Source organism: Gekko japonicus, unplaced genomic scaffold, assembly GCF_001447785.1.
Source record: "Gekko japonicus isolate JY-2015 unplaced genomic scaffold, Gekko_japonicus_V1.1 scaffold305, whole genome shotgun sequence".
NCBI classification, from domain to species: domain Eukaryota; kingdom Metazoa; phylum Chordata; class Lepidosauria; order Squamata; family Gekkonidae; genus Gekko; species Gekko japonicus.
Genome location: NW_015165839.1, coordinates 640202 through 658167, shown reverse-complemented (window position 1 = coordinate 658167; position 17966 = coordinate 640202). Strand labels below are relative to the sequence as shown.

The window sequence follows — 17966 nt, the reverse complement described above, 5'->3', positions numbered from 1 at the left end:
TGGGCAGGAACGCACAGGAACGGAGTTCCGGCTGGCTCCCAAGTTGGCCATGCCCAGCAGGAACTCATTAGCATAATAGGCCACACCCAATAGCAGAAACTCATTAGGATTGGCTACATTAGGGGTGTGTGGCCTAACATGCAAAGGAGTTCCTGCTACAAAAAAAGGCCCTGGGTTTTGACAACAGACAAGGTAAACAGAATAAGGAGCAAAAGGTCCGTGTGGCTGGACGACCACATTTCTGGTAACATGGGGTTGTGGCCTAATATGCTAATGAGCTGTGCTGTCAGGAGTGTGGCCTAATATGCTAATGAGTTTCTGCTGTTGGGTGTGACCTATTATGCTAATGAGTTCCTGCTGGGCTTTTTCTGCAAAAAAACCCTGATTCTGGGTATAAGCGTTCGTGTGCATGCACATTTCATCGGATCATATCTGATGAAGTGTGCATGCACACAAAAGCTTATGCCCAGAATTAAGCTTTGCTGGTCATAATCGTGCCACTGGACTCAAACTTTGTTCACCCTCCTTGGTTACCCAACAGGACCTGGAAATGTCATTGAGTATAAATTTAAGCAAAATTCGATGGCAGCTCAACGACACACACGCGTGTTACTCAAGGGACAGCCATCGTGTTGGTCTGTCAGCCCCACTCCCTCAAAATCTGGAAGATGGAAGCTAGTGCAGAAGTCCCTGGGTAGAGCAGTGATATTCTGCTAATGTCTAACACATCCTGGGGTGCAAAAAAGATGGCCGCTCTGTCTTGCACCAAAGTCCTTTCGATGTATTCATGATGACCTCCCCCTTCCATTACAGATCCTGCAAGACAGTTCCGGGCTAAGCCCACCTATCCAGACAATTGCACCCCCCCCGCCATCATTCAGTGATCCCCACCCCAAAACAACCCCAAATGACAAGGCCCCAGCTGGCATTGGGAATGATGATCCATCCCTGCTTCTGCCCGTGGCAAGCGACAGAGTGACATGTCTCTGCGTTCACTGGTGGTGACAGCTGTGACCAATGGAGACCCAAGTCACATCTGGATGAAGCTCACAGTGGGAGAGTCCTTTACGCTGTAACCTTTTCCAACTCAGCTAATGACAGACAAAGGCAAAAGGTGCTCCAGAGCAGGGGTGTCAAACATGCGGCCCGGGGGCCGGATCAGGCCCCCGGAACGGCTTCTATCAGGCCCTCAGTGGAACTGGCTGTCTCCTGCTTCTTCTTCCAGTTCTGCTGCTGCTGCTGCATCATCGTGGGTTTGCAGCTTACAGGTACACACCTGATCAGCATGCTCAAGATTGCAACAGCACAGACATTTTTTAAGTTAAAAAAACCCTTTGTGTTTGTGTCCTTTATAAAGTTTATATCTCTGCTACCTGGCATTACATTTTATGACACACGTGGCCCGGCCCAGCGAGGTCTCATTTATGTCAAATCCGGCCCTCATGACAAATGAGTTCGACACCCCTGCTCTAGAGCTTTTCACTAATCCTAGGAATGGTAGTTTGGTGAAGGGTCTTGAGCAACGCTCCCTCCAAGCTGTGGTGTCTTGTGAGCAAAAACTCTACTTTGTGAGCTCCTGGCATGAAAGTTGTGAGCGAGCGATTTGGCTCCGGCGTAAATCAGTTTGCTCTGGAGCCATCCTGCCTGAGCTACAAAAATGTGTGAGCCAGAGGCTAAAAAACTGTGAGCTGGCTCACACTAACTCAGCTTAGAAGAAGAAGAAGAAGAGGGGACACTGGACTTTAGAGTATTCCCTGTTAGAGACTGAAGGTCAAGTAAAACCTCTCTGGCAGGGGTCCCCGGTGTGGTATCCACTGAGACTTTCCTGGAGTGATTTCTAGATGGGCCTTTCACCCAGCAAGGCTTCTGGGTTGACCATTGGCAATTTAATTGGCTTTGCAGGTTTTTAAAAGCCGTTAGTTCGGCAGCAGCTGTTTGGTGGAGTGGTTAAGTGCACAGACTCTAATCTGGGAGATCCCCACTTCTCCACTTGCACCTGCTGGATGACCTTGGGCAAGCTGTAGTTCTGTCAGAGCTGTCCTTGAAAAAGAGCCATTTCTGTCAGAGCTCTCTCAGCCCCACCTACCTCACAGGGTGTCTGTGGTGGGGAGGGGAAGGGAAAGGAGTTTGTAAGCCGCTCTGAGACGCCTTTGGGTAGTGAAGGGCGGGGTATAAATCCAACTTCTTCTTCTTCTCTAATCTGGGAGAACCAGGTTTGATTCCCCACTCCTCCACTTGCACCTGGCTGGATGACCTTGGGCAAGCCAAAGTTCTGACAAGAGGTGTTCTTGAAAAAGAGCAGTTTCTGTCAGAGCTCTCTCAGCCCCAGCCCCCCCTACCTCACAGGGTGTCTGTTGTGGGGAGGGGAAGGGAAAGGAGTTTGTAAGCCGCTCTGAGACTCCTTTTGGTAGTGAATGGCGGGGTATAAATCCAATCTCTTCTTCTTCTTCACAAGGATCTTCGCTGTGTGAGTGAAAGTAAGCTGGGGCAGCCATTTTGTTGCCAGCTGGATCTCCTGCGGCAGCCATTGTGTGGCAGCCATTTTGTGTCAGAAGTCCAAAGGTGTCCACAGGCTCCAAAAGGTGGAGGAAGGATCCCTCCTCTATCGGATTTGGATGGGCTATGTCTCTGACCAGAGCAGAATTAAAGAAATAATTGGAATTAAAGAAATAATCAGCAGACCTGAGAGACTGGGGTTCTCGGTTCAGTTACACCAGCCTTCTGTGTAGAGACCCCCCCACGGACAGGCCTCGGGGACAACCATCCCAGTAGTGTAACGTGGAAATTGTCCATTGGACTATCATGGAGAAAGAACAAAATGGGCTGGCTGCCTATAAACTTAATCAGGTGGCTAATTTTGCGCAGCAAGCAGGTCTTCTATTGGGGGGGGGAGCCAGTCTCTTACCTGTGGGGGCAGCCACTTCTCGAGCAGGTGAGCTGAGGATAGGCTGGAAAGGTCCCTCCGGGCAGCTGGCAGGGGATGGGGGGGGGAATAGGCTTACTGGGGGCTGAGAGTTTCCGCGCACATTTCAACAGCATGTCCACATGAAGTGACGGAGGCATATCGGGTCAAGGCTCTGGTTTCTGGGCAAACACCAGAGTGTCACCCCGATGTGCCCATATCACTTCCGGGTCATGCTGAAGTAATGTAGGCACGTTGCTGAAATGCTGGGTGTGCCTCCCGTGTTTCGCGGGTAATCCCCCCACCGGCCAGCTAATCGGCAGCGGAGATGTGGGGTCTAGCAGCAGGGGACCCCGTCTGTCATCTCTAGGTGGGAGAAGAAGAAGGAGGAGGAGGAGGAGGAGGAGAAGGAGGAGTAGAAGAAGAAGAGATTTTATTTATACCCCGCCCTTCACTACCCAAAGGAGTCTCAGAGCGGCTTACAAACTCCTTTCCCTTCTCCTCCCCACAACAGACACCCAGTAAGCAATGCTCCCTCTAAGCTATGGAGTCTTGTGAGCAGATTCCACTGTGTAGGCTACTGGCATTAAAGTTGTGAGCGAGGTGTTTGGCTACTGCATAAATTAGTTCGCTCTGGAGCCCTTCTTCCTGAGCTAAGGTAAGAATGTGTGAGCCGGAGGCTAAAAAACTGTGAGCTGGCTCACACTAACTCAGCTTAGAGGGAGCACTGCCTGTGAGGTAGGTGGGGCTGAGAGAACTCTGACAGAAACTGCTCTTTTTCAAGAGCAGCTGTGCCAGAATTATGGCTTGCCCAAGGTCATCCAGCAGGTCCAAGTGGAGGAGTGGGGAATCAAACCCGGTTCTCCCCGATTAGAGTCCACACACTTAACCACTACACCAAACTGGCTCCTAGGTGGAGATTGGATTTATACCCCTGGCTCCTAGGAGAGAGACTGTATTTATACCCCCACCCTTCACTCGGAGTCTCAGAGCAGCTTACAGTCTCCTTTCCCTTCCCCTCCCCACACCCTGTGAGTAGGTGGGGCTGAGAGAGCTCTGACAGAAACTGCTCTTTCAAGGGCAGCTCTGACAGAACTATGGCTTGCCCAAGGTCATCCAGCAGCTGCAAGTGGAGGAGTGGGGAATCAAACTCGGTTCTTCCAGGTTAGAGTCCACGCACTGAACCACTACGCCAAACTGGCGAGAGAGACAGAGTCTGACAAACACGGCAGGTGAATGGGCAAGTAATGCAGAAGTGGGTGGTGGGAGAACAGCCTCACTGCCAAGCCAACAGAGGATACCCAAACGCTCTCCCAACAAATTGCCTCCTTGTGAGCCAGAAGAGGGAAACCTGGGTGGGTATTCAGGAGCAAGGAAAGTGAGAGAAGATGGCTACTGGGGAGCAAGAGATAAGATAGTGGCTGTCAGGGTTTGCAGATACAGGCTGGGAAGGAGCGTCCCTGAAGTTCATCCAGAAACAGTTGCGGGAATCGGTGAGTGAGACAAGTTATCGCCAGACTACCCCCCCCCAGCTCCTACCGACCCCAAATTCTCCCGCTTGTACATATTTCATGATTTCGGTTATGTAAAGAAGTGGGCGTGCAGTCGGGAGATGGTTCGAGGTTCCCAAAGGGGAAAGATAACTGCGGCTTCCGTTTTCTTGTTTTAAAATTCTTTATTTATAAAAAAGTACATTTCTCTCCACAGTTGAACCACTATTTCTTTCCTCTTTTTCCCCCATTTTATACAAGTGAAAGAGGGAGAAGCAATCACTTCCTCCCAATGAAAAGTCCCCAATTCGCCCCCGAAAACAGAAGTTATTACAAAGAATGGAAACTGACCCCTCCAAAAAAAAATTAAAACAGAAACAAAAAAACAAAACAAAACAAATCATAAAAGCATTTCAATCTATGACATTATTCATAATATTCTTCTCTCTCTCTCTCTTTCTTTTACAAAAAGCACTTACAACACAGATTACAAAAAAGTAGATTTTTCCAATTTTCTTTTTTATTAATCTTATGCAACAATGATAATTACAGCAAGGATGGGGGTGGGGGGAGGAGAAAGGGATACAGTCACAGGAGTATTTGGCAAAATAATGGGGGGTAAAACAAGGAGAATAAAACGAATAATCCAAGTTGTCATCTGGTGTGCAATCCCCCCCACACACTGATATCTATTTACACCCGTCAAGAAGCTCACCCTAGATAGCCATTACATATACATTCGCTTCCAAGAGAAGAGCTCATGGAATGTTCTAGAAAAGAGAAGAACCGCCCCCCCCTTTATTTAGCACCACGTAACAGGATCACACCCTTGTACATTTGGTTAATCGACCCAGAATAAGTATTTTCCCCTGAGCCCCAGTACGGAGAGACAGGACCATGGGGTTGGAACCAGAAGTCTCAGGGTAGGGCCAGCTCTTCAGCTAAACCACACAACCAGCTGCTCGGAGAAGGGAGGTGAAGGCTCCATTACCCCGCAGGGGTTTGGCATCCCTCCGGCCACTGGCAGTGCGGGACACAAACTGGCATCCTGGCCAGCAGTGGCAAAGAAGGTGGCAATGGGTGTACCTTGGCTTGTGGCGACAGAAGACCTTGAACGGAGGCTGGGGACTCTGTGCTACTGTGTGTGCTCATAAGGCAGCACCCCCTTCAGGTGCTGAAGGGGATAGGCCTGTGTAACATCGGTTCCTGCCATTGGCAGGCTGTATGAAGTCTCTGGATTGGCCGGGCCAGGCATAAATACTAGGATACTGGTACTGGTCACCGAAGCAAAAGCACAGTTCTGTTTAGTGTGCTTTCATGTCCAGCTCAAGCGCTTGTTCTCCAGGACCCTGAGCGGGAAGGATTGGATATGGAGACGGCGGCCCGCCGCAACTCCGTCTCGGCCCTTACAGCTGCAGTTATCGAAGACGATTTGGACTCCCCATCTTTCCCGTCCTAAAATCTGCAGGAGACCTAGCCTAGTTCCTTCTGTGCAGGGTTTTGCGCAGTATCTTTCGCTAATCCGAATCATTCTTCTGTTTTGAAGAATGAAAAAACCCTCTCACCAGGTTTCCCTTGGTGATTGTGCCCAAACAATGGACGCCTTTCCTGCTTTAAGAAAGTCTAAATGGTTCTTTTGATTCCCCCAGTGAGCTCACAGGCGTTTGCAACGGATCCCACGACTAAGATCTGACTTTGCTCTCCTACAGGAAGCCCCTGGGTTTCTTTTCTCGCCTCCTGGTTGAATAAAAAACAAACGATTTTACAAGGAGGAGAAGGAAGAAAATCAGTTCTGTAATTCAATCAGGGAAATAAAATCGCTGTGGTAAATTGCGAGGGGTAATCCCAGATGCAAATCCCATCTGGACAACACCTGCTGTGTTTGGATTCATCCAGATTCCAACATTTGCTGCATACCCAGGTATGGGGAGTGGGGAGGCAAAGCGTCCTCCCACCCCACATCTTGAAGGGCTGCTTATACATCGAGCAAATCGGATTTGTCTGTCCTGTCTTCCTGCCAGGGGTTGAGGCAACTAAACCAAGAAGGAAATGTGGCCGGTTTGGTCTATCACTGGTTGTTTACCAGAGCAGTTCAACAGAACCTCCTTGTCAAGTGGCAGTGTACCTCTGAACATACAATTCTGGGGGCAAAAGGAGAGGGCTGTGTCTTCCCTGCTGTGCTTTTTCTGTTTTCTATCGGTTTCCTATTGGAAACAGGATGTTGGACTAGATGGGTCCTTGGTCCCATCAAGCAGGGCTTGTGTTCTTATCCATCCTATAGTTTCTAAGCAGACACACAGGTAGCTGGATCTCTACTCCCTAATAGCTGAAGATAGTTTTTTTCCCCCCAAGAAAGGTAAATATGGCATGATAAAAACACCGTAGCTTCAGGTGTATGCAAACATCTTTTGTTATCGCTGGTCAAACAGGTCTGTCAGGTTTCTGAAGAAATGCGAAGCCCTGCTAAACCGTTTGATCAGAAAAACATAGCAAGATGCACATGCAGAGCATGGCGACAGTGCTTTTACCATAGCATCCTCAACTCTTTGAAAAACAGTGGTCGCACATCTATAGCCAGTTATAATGCCTAGTTTGGACTGTGCCAAAGTATGAACAGCAAGCCAACAGCCACCCCATCTAAAGCAGGATTCAACAACATGAGGTCTGAAAGTCAGATCTGGCCTTCTAACATGTACAAACGAGCTGGCAAACCACTAGGTGTCTTGAAGGAATAGAAGTTTTGATGCCAGGCATTGCTAGCACTCCATTTGGGGGGTTGGTCGACCATCGTCGGTCCCCTCCACCTGAAATGTATTTCCCGTAAGCCAAGTTGCTGATGAAAGACCTAAATCCACACCTCTTCGCTTCTGTCCATTAAACTGAACGGTCCTGAACTTGTGAGGCAGTTTCTGAATCAATCAACCCACGCGATTGGGGAATGCAGGATAAGGCTTCTGGTTTAGGATGCGTCCACACCACATACTGGAATCTGTTCTGAACTGGTTTCAGATTCTCCCAAAGTATCCTGAAAACTTGGAGAGGGTGCTGGGCATTCAAGATGGAGGTCCCTCGTTCCCTATGCTCCAGAATTACAGTCTCCGAGGGAGCAAGCCAAGGGCAACCGCTCAACCTGTTGAACTGTGTACTGTCGATACCCTCCATCTCTCTTTGTATAGAAGAAGAAGAAGAGAAGAGAGTATATAGGATGCTTTAGTTATAAAATGGGCTGTGCTAGAATATTAGCGTGCTTTCAGAGCTGTGCCTTCGGTTCCATGTATTCTTAACACAAATGGGGGGGGTTGTGTTCTCAGTCCTGGGTCTGGACAGCCCAGAACATTGGGGGGGGGGAGTTAAGGATGAGAGTCTAACAAGATGGGACCAGAGCTTGGGAGTGGGAGTTGGGTCAGCTAGGCAGGCAACTGTGAAAAGCTGGTAAAGACTCAGGGGAGACTCAAGGCAGTAGGAAAATGAAGGGGTGTGGAAAACACCCAGAGAGTCCTCTAGACCAGCCCACATACATCCAACATCTTGCTCAGTCCTCCCTGTGGGTTGCTAGGTCTACCCCATCACCTCTTCCGTTTGAAAAACGAGCCATTGAGTTCCTGCCGAATTTTGGCATGCGTACAACAGGAGGAAGAAGATTCGGTATTCGCTCAAGCTAAACCCTGGTAGGGATGTTGAAAGAAGCCCGACGAATTTCCCACAACATTGGAGAAATTTCTTGGCGAGGCTTTGGGCGCTCTGAGTCAAGTGATGTGGGGGTAAGCTCAGCTTAAAGGTCCGTAGGAATTTCGTGGGAAGAAGAAGAAGAAGAAAAATTAAATGGGCACTATTTCCTGGCAGGGTTATTCTGTACGTTCTGCAAAACTATCTCACGTTTCAGTGCAGCTTTGGGGCCTTCCATTCAGGGAATTCCGGGGGCTGATCTAAAAACTACAACGGCAGGCGAGGATGCGCCTATTGTATCTGAGCCGTTTGAGGACAAAAAGCCTTGATCCATATTTATTTTTTCCTCTCTTTTTTTGTTGGCAGGCATCTTATTTCACGCTATAGATTAACTGTGAATCGTTTAGCCTCGCTAATTAGGGTCCCGCGAGGGTCTCGCATCCCATTCCGGGCCGCTTAATATGTAATGAATTTCCTGCACAGATTATAAACGCCGCACAAGAAGCGGCTCCCCCACTCCCTCCCACATGCGGCAGGCCGGGTGCCTGAATGCACGCGGGTCTCCTTTAGCTCTGGTCAGAGCACAGGCGGGCAGTTCTGATTGGTCACAAGTAAATGCTGTTTCCTGCCCAGAATGGACGACTGCCACAAACCTGGGGGGCCGGGCAGAAGGAATGGCGGGAGTAGGGGTCAGAAGCCAGCTCCAGCGATGGGTCTACAAGTGTGGGATGAATCTCTGGGTAGCAAAGACTAACGTTTGGTGGTGGGAAGGGCTGTCAAATCGCAGCTGACTTAACGGCAACTCTGGACGGTTTTCCGGACAAGAGATGAGGAGGAGGTGGTCCTGCCATTGCTGGCCTCTACATAGCAACCCTGGACTTTCTTGGTGGTCTCCCACCCAAATACTAACCAGGGCTGACCCTGTTAAGCTTCTGAGATCTGATGAGATCGGGCCAGCCGGCGCTATCCAGGTCAGAGCAGAAATGAGCAGAGGCGGTTTGTCACCGCCTGCCTCTGCGTAGCGGTCAGGGCTATTCTTGGGCAGGAACGCACAGGAACGGAGTTCCGGCTGGTTTCAGAGTTGGCCACACCCACTACAGCCAAAACCTCTGTGTGGAAGTCTACAGAGGGGAGGCCTGGAGAGTGACACCCCAGCGGCGACTCCGAGGCCAGCGGGCCAGGGGGTCCCTGGAAGGATTAAATGCCTCCCCGTGCCTTCCCTGGCCTGTCCAAGGGTCGGCTTGCCTGGGCTCCCCGCAGCCGTGGGGTGACCAGACAAGCCGAGGGAAGGTATGGGGTGTGTGGCCTAACATGCTAATGTGTTTCTGCTGTTGGGTGTGGCCTATTATGCTAATTAGTTCCTGCTGGGCTTCTTCTACAAAAAAAAGGCCTGGTAGCGATCCTGGGCTTCCCTGGCGGTCTCTCGCCCAAACAGTAATCAGGGCTGAGCCTGCGTAGCTTCTGAGATGTGACGGGACTGTGCTAGCCTGGGCCATACAGATCAGGGCAGAGGCATTCAGAGGTGGTTTTGGCATGGCCGGTCTCGGTGTATGGACTTCCTGGGCGGTCTCTCGTCCAAGCACCAACTAGAGCCAACCCTGCTTAGCTTCCAAGATCTGATGGGACTGGGCTAGCCTGGGCAGTCCAAGTCAGGGCAGAAATGAACATGGGTCCTTTGCCATGGCGTGCCTCTGTGTAGCAACCCTGGTCTTCCCCTGTGATTTCCCATTCAAGTACTCCCCAGGGTCGACCTTGCTTAGCTCCTGAGATCGGATGAGATCCTGTGAGCCTGGGCAGTGCCGTCGAGTGGCAACTGACCTATGGTGACCCCTCGTGGAGTTTTAAAGGCAAGAAACGAACAGGAGTGGTTCTGCCCTTGCCTGCCTCTGCGTAGCAACCCTGGACTTCCTTGGTGGTCTCCCATTCAGGTACTAACGAGGGCTGACTCTGCTTAGCGTCTGAGCACTGACGGGATCAGGCCAGCCTAGGCCATCCACGTCAGGACAGAAAGGAACAGAGGTGGTCTGCCCTTGCCTGCCTCTGCGTAGCAACCCTGGACTTCCTTGGTGGTCTCCCATCCATGAACTAACCAGGGCCGACCCTGCTTAGCTTCCCAAGACTGTCAAGGTCAGGCCAGACTGGGCCACCCAGGTCCGAGCAAAGACTACCTTTGAGCTCTCTCTCTCTCTCTCTCTAGCATTAATCATGGGCCTAGAATCCCCAAATGACCCACTTTGCAGAAGAGAAGCGACTCTCACCCGAGCAAAGACTACCTTTGAGCTCTCTCTAGCATTAATTATGGGCCTAGAATCCCCAAATTACCCCAAAAGAGAAGCGACTCTCAAGACCTTTCCCGGCCACATGACACAGAAGGCCTCTCTGTGCTGCTAACCAGGTGAAACGGCATGCCCCCCCCGCCCAGTAACGTTGCACATTGTATCATGCTTAGAGCACTGGAGGTTCTTAGCAAAGAACTCTCTTGCACCTTCCTCACCGAACAATTCCTAGAGTTCTCTTTGCAGAGAGGGAATGTCGACGGCTGTCATGTATACATCCCCCAGAGAGAATTTTAGCAGATCCTACTTTTCCCTTGACTGTATCCTGTGACAACCCCCCTCCCCCCCCCGCCATGTTGCTCGGTGGGGCTCAGAAGCTTCCTTGCATCAGGCATTTATTATTTTTATTTTTCAGAGCCTTTCCCATTTCCCACTGTAGGCTTAACCAAGTGCCGTCTTCTCGTGCCTAGTTTTGTCTGTACATTCTCTATGGCCCTGGATTGGGTAGACCTAATACAGAATCTGACGCCCAGCTCAGTGCTGGAATCCCGGGCATGTCGGTGACAGAAACCGAGTTTCCGGCTCCCGCGACTGCTTGCAGAGCGGTCTCGATGCCTGTCGCCTTCCTTGCATTTCTCACCCTTCCTTGCAGAACGAGTACTCACCCCTGCCTCACGGAAGCAGAACGGAATTATGCAAACGGCAGCCTTTTGATGCAGACAAAAAGGGGTAGCTGAATATGTCTGCGGAATCTGGGTGACCTCAATGCCAAATTTCGGAATGCATCCTCCCGCAGGATACAAAATCCCTCTTTCTAGCTCTCTGTTTCTGTCAGGTGTGCTTTAGCCAGTGGGACTCCTTGCCACTACGCTGTCCTGAGGAAACATCCGGCACGCTAGAGGCTTCTGTGTGTGCAGTTCAAATGGGCTTCAGTGGGAGTCATGATGTGAACTGTTACAAGGGACCCGTGTGTCCGCAGACATAGGACAATTGCTGCTAATTCTGCGCAGTCGCCGGCGGCTGCATTCATGGACAGCCCAGAACTCTCAGCTTCTGCCTTTCCTTGGCCATCACAGAGATCCCATCAGAGAGTCCTGAGAGAGTTAGTTAGTGGTCCGTCACACGGGTACACTTTGGAATGTCAGAAGCGACTTCAAATGGAATCCGGTTGGTCCATCTAGCTCAGTATTGGGCCTGTTCACAAGTTGCAGTGAACACACATATCATCTGTGCACGGTGTGCGACTGGTTTTTCTTTATGCATCCCTTGAGCAGTTCTCATGATGCATGTGACACATGTGCACGTGATTGACGCGGCACCTTTATACAGGTACTGGTCCCTGTTTTTTTTTTTGTAAAGTGAACATGTGTCATCTCTTTCTTACAAACAGGCGTACGCATGTACTGGTCCCTGGTTTCTTTTGTAAAGTAAACATGTGCCATCTCTTTCTTGCAAACAGGTATATGCATGCATAGGGAGGTTGCATGTGAGTTCACTGCAGCAGGTGCACCGGGCTGCTGTCTACTCTGAGGGCAGAGACTTTGTTACCCGAGAAACTTTTTTATAGGAGATGCTGTGATTTGAACCTGGGGCCTTGCAGATGCACAGTGTGTGCCTGACTCTTGAACTGTGGCCTCTCCTCCAATCAAATAAACTGTGGTAGCTCCCCCCCCCCCACTTCCAGGCAGAGACTACAGCTGGGTTCAGATTGGTAAACACTGCACTAGAGAGCCATAAGCAGATGGCCGGGCCTCTCTTTCCCCAGGGTCTTGAGTGTGAACATACGAAGCTGCCTTCTCCTGAATCAGACCCTTGGTCCATCAATGTCAGTGTCGTCTACTCAGACTGGCAGCGGCTCTCCAAGGTCTCAGGCGGAGGCTTTCCACCTCACCTCCTACCTGGTCCTTTTAACTGGAGATGCTGGGGAAATGAACCTGGGACCTTTTGCAGGCAAAGCACTGAGCCACAGCCCCTTTTAACGCTGCACTGTGATTTTGCCCACGGAACCTGGACGAGTCATGACCCGCGTTCCGTCTAAGCTGAATTAGTGTGAGTTAGCTGAGTTTCTTAACCTCTGGCTCACACAGTTTTGTCTCAGCTCAGGAAGGATGGCTCCAGAGCAAACGGATGTGAGCAGCAGCCAAATCGCTCGCTCACAACTTGAATGGCTGTAGCTCACAAAGTAGAATTTCTGCTCACAAGATTCCACAGCTTAGAGGGAGCACGGGTCATGACTGCACACTGAATTTCAGAAGACGTTTCTCAAGCCCAGGCAGGGCAGATGGGGACTTTCTGCCATGACAACATACGTTTGCTTTGGCTTCAAGGCAGAACCCCGGAGTTCGCTTCCGGATGCAGAAGAGAATTGGGCCCTACATGGAGCTGCTGGGATGGACCTCGAGGAGGCCCAGACAAAACGGGACGAGCGGTGAGGACACCGGACCCAGAAGCACCAGCGTGTGGTGGAGGAGAAGCCACTGACGTGCTTCCCTCAGGCAACCTAAATATATCTTGGGTCTGGTTGACAGATGCATGCCCCTCGCTCGACTTTGCCTGCAGACATGTGAACTGACTCCACTGCAAAGCATGCTTCCGGAGGACAATGGTGGAGAGGGCCCTGACCATCGGTGGTCGTTTGGTGCATCTAGCCCATCTGCTGTGCTTGGTGGTACCTCATCGGGGCCCAGGTGGGGTTTCTCCCCTCCCCCTCAAGATTTCCGGGGTGGCGATGCTAGGGGCTGGACCAGGGGCTTCCTGCATGAACCGCATGTACCCTACCGCAGAGCTGAGCCCCCCCCCCCGGGTCCCTCCAGTCTTCAAGTAACAAATGCTTATGTGCAAAAATGAACCATCCAGATCTGAGGAAATATAACCAGAGGCAGCGGGAGGGAGCACAAGGGGGCTACGCTCCCCCCCCCCCAATTCTATAATATTTGAATTAATTTTGTTAAAAACCCACCACAGGAAGAAAACTGCTACATTTGCCCTCCCTGGGTGTCATGCACTGTTCCTCTGATGAGGAAGTCACTTGTTATGCTTTTTCTTTAAAAAAAAAAAGGCAGGAAGATATTTGCTTTCCTCCCTGCTGCAGGTGAATTGTGGGAAATGGCAAGAGATGCTCAAAGGACGCTTATAGATACAGATATGGAGCGTGGCCGGGAGCCGCCGGTCCTTTCGCTCCCTCCGTGCTTTTGTGCTTTCTGTCTCCAAAGTTCATTGGGAATGCCTTTGGCTCCCCCCCCTCCCCTGCACGACTTTAAGACGACATATAAAATCCAGTGTTTTTCTTTGGGGGGGGGAGGCAAAGGGAGGGGAAACCCAAAGGTTGACACAGAGACACCTTCAGACACAAACAGAAGGTGGGAAGGGGTATTTTTTACAAGGAGGGCAGTAGTCATTAAAGCAAAGAGTATTAACACCAAAGCCACTGATCAATACAAATGACACTTTAGGGGATAAAAATCCCTTGGACAACTTAAGGGGGGGGGAACCCAGAACCCTTACCCCTCCCCACAAAAAAAACACAACCCGATAAGCAAAGCAACCAGCCCCCCCTCACCTTGCCTGTTGCTGGTTGCCTCTGACCCAGTGGCAGTTCTTTTTTTAAAAAGTCTCTCTGTCACACTTGCCCCCCACCGGGTGTTTGTGCGCGTGCGTGGCTTGGTTTTGTGTGTGTGAAAACATGCAGGGCCGTGGGTGGTAGCCCTGTACCATGGAGGCAACACGCGGCAGGTGAGAGGGGGGCAAAGAAGAACATCAACAGGGTGGGTGGGAACAAGCTACACATACCACTCTTTTTTGGAAATAAAAGATCCGTCGTTCTGAGAGACCATGTTCTCGGCTATGTCCAGTTGCTCGGGGTCATACTGGAAACCAAGTGTCCTTTCGTCATAGGCCTCGGGGTGGGCCTCACCCTCGTCCACAGTGAAGTAAGGCCGCTTGGAGTCGTCGTCGTACTTGCTGGGGCCGACCACTAGCTTCCGGTCGCCTCCGGTGCCGTCTTCCTCTTCGTCCTCGTAGCTGTTGCCCCCCAGTGGGCCTGCCTTCTTCTCGTCATCCGAGTCGTCGGGATACTGGAGGTTCTGCGCCATGGGCGGGTGATGCTGGGGGATGCCCGCTTTGCTGTACCCATTGCCGTAGACATGCTTCTTGGTGCTGTAGTCGCCCTTGAAGGTGTGACGCCGGTGCCGGAGCACCACAAAGACCACCACGGCAACCACCACGACCAACGAGACTCCGCCCACCACGCCCCCAATCACGGCTGTGGGGATGTTCGACTGCGCCACAGATGTGCCAGGTGGAGACGGGGTGTAGGGGAATTCTGGGTAGGAAAAGACAGATGGAAGGGGGAACAAGCGTCAATCTGTGAGGAACGGCGACATCATGCTTTAAAAATAAAATAAAAAAATTGGGGGAGATGAGGAGAAGGAAAAAGGGAGGGAAAAGTCAGGGGAGGGAAGGAGAGGTGCCTACCTATGGAATGGGTTAGTGCTCGGCTTTAATGCATCAGACAAGCCTCACCCTCTCCTTTCCTAGAGCGCTGTTAACTCCTAACCAGCACAAGCAGCCAGCGTCATGCATAAGCCCCAATGCACCAGAACATCCCATTTCTACACTCCTGACCGCACCACAGGCTTGCCATGAGCGTGCACTCCTTTGAGACGTCTCCAAAACCCGAGGCCTAATGCTGGAACGAATTTTCTCCCCCCCCCCGCTGAATTCTCAGAATTTCCCTGCCCAGACCTTGAGCCCAGATTTTCTCCAGATACCCTCAAATACTCGCCCAACCAGCGACATTTGATTTCCAAATCTGATATTGTACAGGAGTTCATACTGAAGTGGTATCTGGCGTTTGAGAGTTTTGCTCCGACACTCGCAAAAATCACTGCATCAAGACTAAGGCGTTCAAATCGCGAGGTGACATTTCAGACGCGAAAAGCTCGTTCCCGTTCTGGATCTGAAATTTCGCTGACACGTGCCAGGCGAAACTGGAAATTCGGATGGACACGAATTTGGATTTGCAAATGTTTGTTTCACCCCTTTCGAAGCCTACATCTGGATCTTCCCTGGACTCTACAGGTTAGCTGGTAGCAATCTGTGTGGGGCTGGACCCTCATTCCCAGGACTATCTAATGGATGGTAAAACAGTGATTTTTCTTCTACATCACATGGGTAACGTCAAGTTTTCTGGGGCTGATCCAAATGGATGCCTGATCATACTGACTTCTTCTGGGGGGGTGGGGAAAGGCCCATGGGGGAGGAGATCATGTGCCCTGGGCATCACAGTGGAGTGCCTGACTGAGACATACTGGGACCTTTTTGGCAGAAGCAACGCCATCCTCCACTATGCCATCCCTGACCTTGGCCCTTCCTGGAATGTATGAACTGTGCCAGAGATATCTCAAAGGATTTCGATGGGTATGAAAGCAAGTCATTCACTTAGCATTAAGGCAATCAAGGAGCGTCTCCAAGATGCCTGCGATATTTAACAAGACTAAATGCTTTGTGCTTATTTATATTGCTTCTGTGCACAGAGGCTTCAATCGCGGTCCTCGTGGCGGCCGAGAAACCCGTCCTTCACGAACCTAAGCTTTTCTTAAAGCCATCCAAGCTGGCTCTCATTCCTGCATCTTGTGGCAGGGAGTTCCGTAAGTGAGTTACCGGCTAGATAAAAAAGCCTTTCCGTGTGTCAGGCCCGAACCCGCTGGCAATCAGTTTCGTTGGGCGAACCCTCGCTCCGGCACAGGGAGAGAAGGAGACGAATCACCGGCTCGCTTCCAGCAGTGAACATTATTTTATAAACCTCCATCCTGTCTCCTCGTGTCTATTTTATATTGAAGCGCCGTATTCTCATCTCTCCCTCTCTCCGCGCAGAGGTCAGAGAGAGTATTAGTTTTCCTTCCACCAAATGGAAAAACGAGCCCCCCACCTGAAACGGGAGTGGGAGGATGAACCAAGGTCACCCGGGGAGTTGGGACGAGGATGCAGGGGCCTGGCACCGGGCCAAAGGTATAATCATTATGGTAAATTTACCCCAAGCAAACAGTGGGAGAGAAAGAGAAAACGGAGGATAAGGAGAAAAGGGAGAGAGTGAGAGTCAAGGAAAGCGTCCTCTCTTCTTTGGCCTCGACACACTCCAAGGTCCATCGCCAGCAAGGTTCTCCCTCCCCCCCCCAATCAAATGCATTAGTTCTCTGAAATCCCTTGCCCCTCCCATCAAGCGGTATCAATGCCATCGGAACATTCAGTGCTTTGGGATACAGCCTCTTCTCCCTCCTGCTGAAACTCAAGGCCAAAACGAAAATATAAATAAAGGCACCGAGCATCAATCTTTCCTGGAAGTCAGTGACATTTTCTGACCTGGAAATCTTATCCACCCATCTTGCCTACCAGGATGCAGCTGCTAGGTGAAGGGGAGGAAAGAACATTCTGCATATGCTCAGGGGTACTCTATTCTCTATTATTGTGTATACGCTCATCCTTGACACTGACGACAGATTTTGGCACTGAACCCAGGCTCTTCATGGTTGCGCTTCTAGAACAATCAGCAAAATAGACCAGAGGGATGCTCGTAGTGTCGAGGAAAATGGGGACTGCAGTCCCCCAAACGGATTGCCACTGATGACAAAGTGCTGAGTTAGCTTTTGGCTGCGGCAATAATGGGTGTTGCACGGCAAAGGTCTCGCCAGGTAAAGGAATTCCTGTACCAACAGCCCAGACCTATAGGACTTGTGATGTACTAAACTACAGTTTGCCGGCAACCCATGAAAAATGGTTATCTGTGCAAAACCAAGAGAAGAGTTAAGTTCTCGCTGACTCCCAATACATGATCAGTGGCCCGTGTTGTGCTTTTAAGCTCACAGCTCTGTGGCTCAGCGGTAGAGTGCTTGCTTCCTGGGCAGGAGGTTCTAGGTTCAATCCCGGGTGTCTCACATTAAAGGATATCGGGTAGCAGGTACTGAGAAAAACTACCTCTCTGCCCACGAGCCCCCCGCCCGTCAGAGCTAAGCTACAGGAAACCAGTGATCCAACTTGATGTAAGACGGCTTCCTACGTTCTTGGGACGCTGCTGCAGCTCTGAGACGGAGCACCCCCTTTGCAGGCAGGAAGCCCCAAGTTCAATTCCGGGCAACTCCAGACAGTGAGGGGCTCTCTCCCCCAGGCCCCAATCTGAGTTGGCACTACTGGGTTAGATGCCCCAATGGTCTCTCTCAGTTTAATATCAGCAGGGCTTTTTTTTGTAGAGAAAAAGCCCAGCAGGAACTCATTAGCATATTAGGCCACACCCCTGACAGCACATCTCATTAGCATATTAGGCCACACCCATGCCTTCCCCTGGTTTGCCCGAGCGTCCTGCGGCAAGCCGGCAAGGGAAGGCACGGGGAGGCATTCAAATGCCTCCCCGATCCTTTCAGGGCCTCCCCCAGCCTGCCCGCCTTGGAGTCGCCAGGGGGGAGTTCACTCACCAGGCCTTCCCTCTGTAGCCAGACACGCAGAGGGTTTGGCTGTAGTGGCCATGGCCAACTCTGAAGCCAGCCGGAACTCCGTTCCTGTGCGGTCCTGCCCAAAAATAGCCCTGAATATCAGCCAGTGTCATACGTTTAAATTCCCTGGCCTTGCAGCCAGTGTTCC

General features: G+C 51.0%; 1 protein-coding gene across 1 annotated transcript in view; it reads right to left on the bottom strand.

Moving 5' to 3' along the window:
- Positions 1–13438: 13438 nt before the first annotated feature.
- PVRL1 (poliovirus receptor-related 1 (herpesvirus entry mediator C)) overlaps positions 13439–17966 on the bottom strand; it is a gene marked incomplete at its 5' end in the record, with an annotated part of 56280 nt that continues 51752 nt past the window's right edge. The window contains one exon of the mRNA XM_015410984.1: positions 13439–14655. Coding sequence (XP_015266470.1) covers positions 14114–14655 — 542 coding nt within the window. The remainder of the gene's footprint in view (positions 14656–17966) is intronic.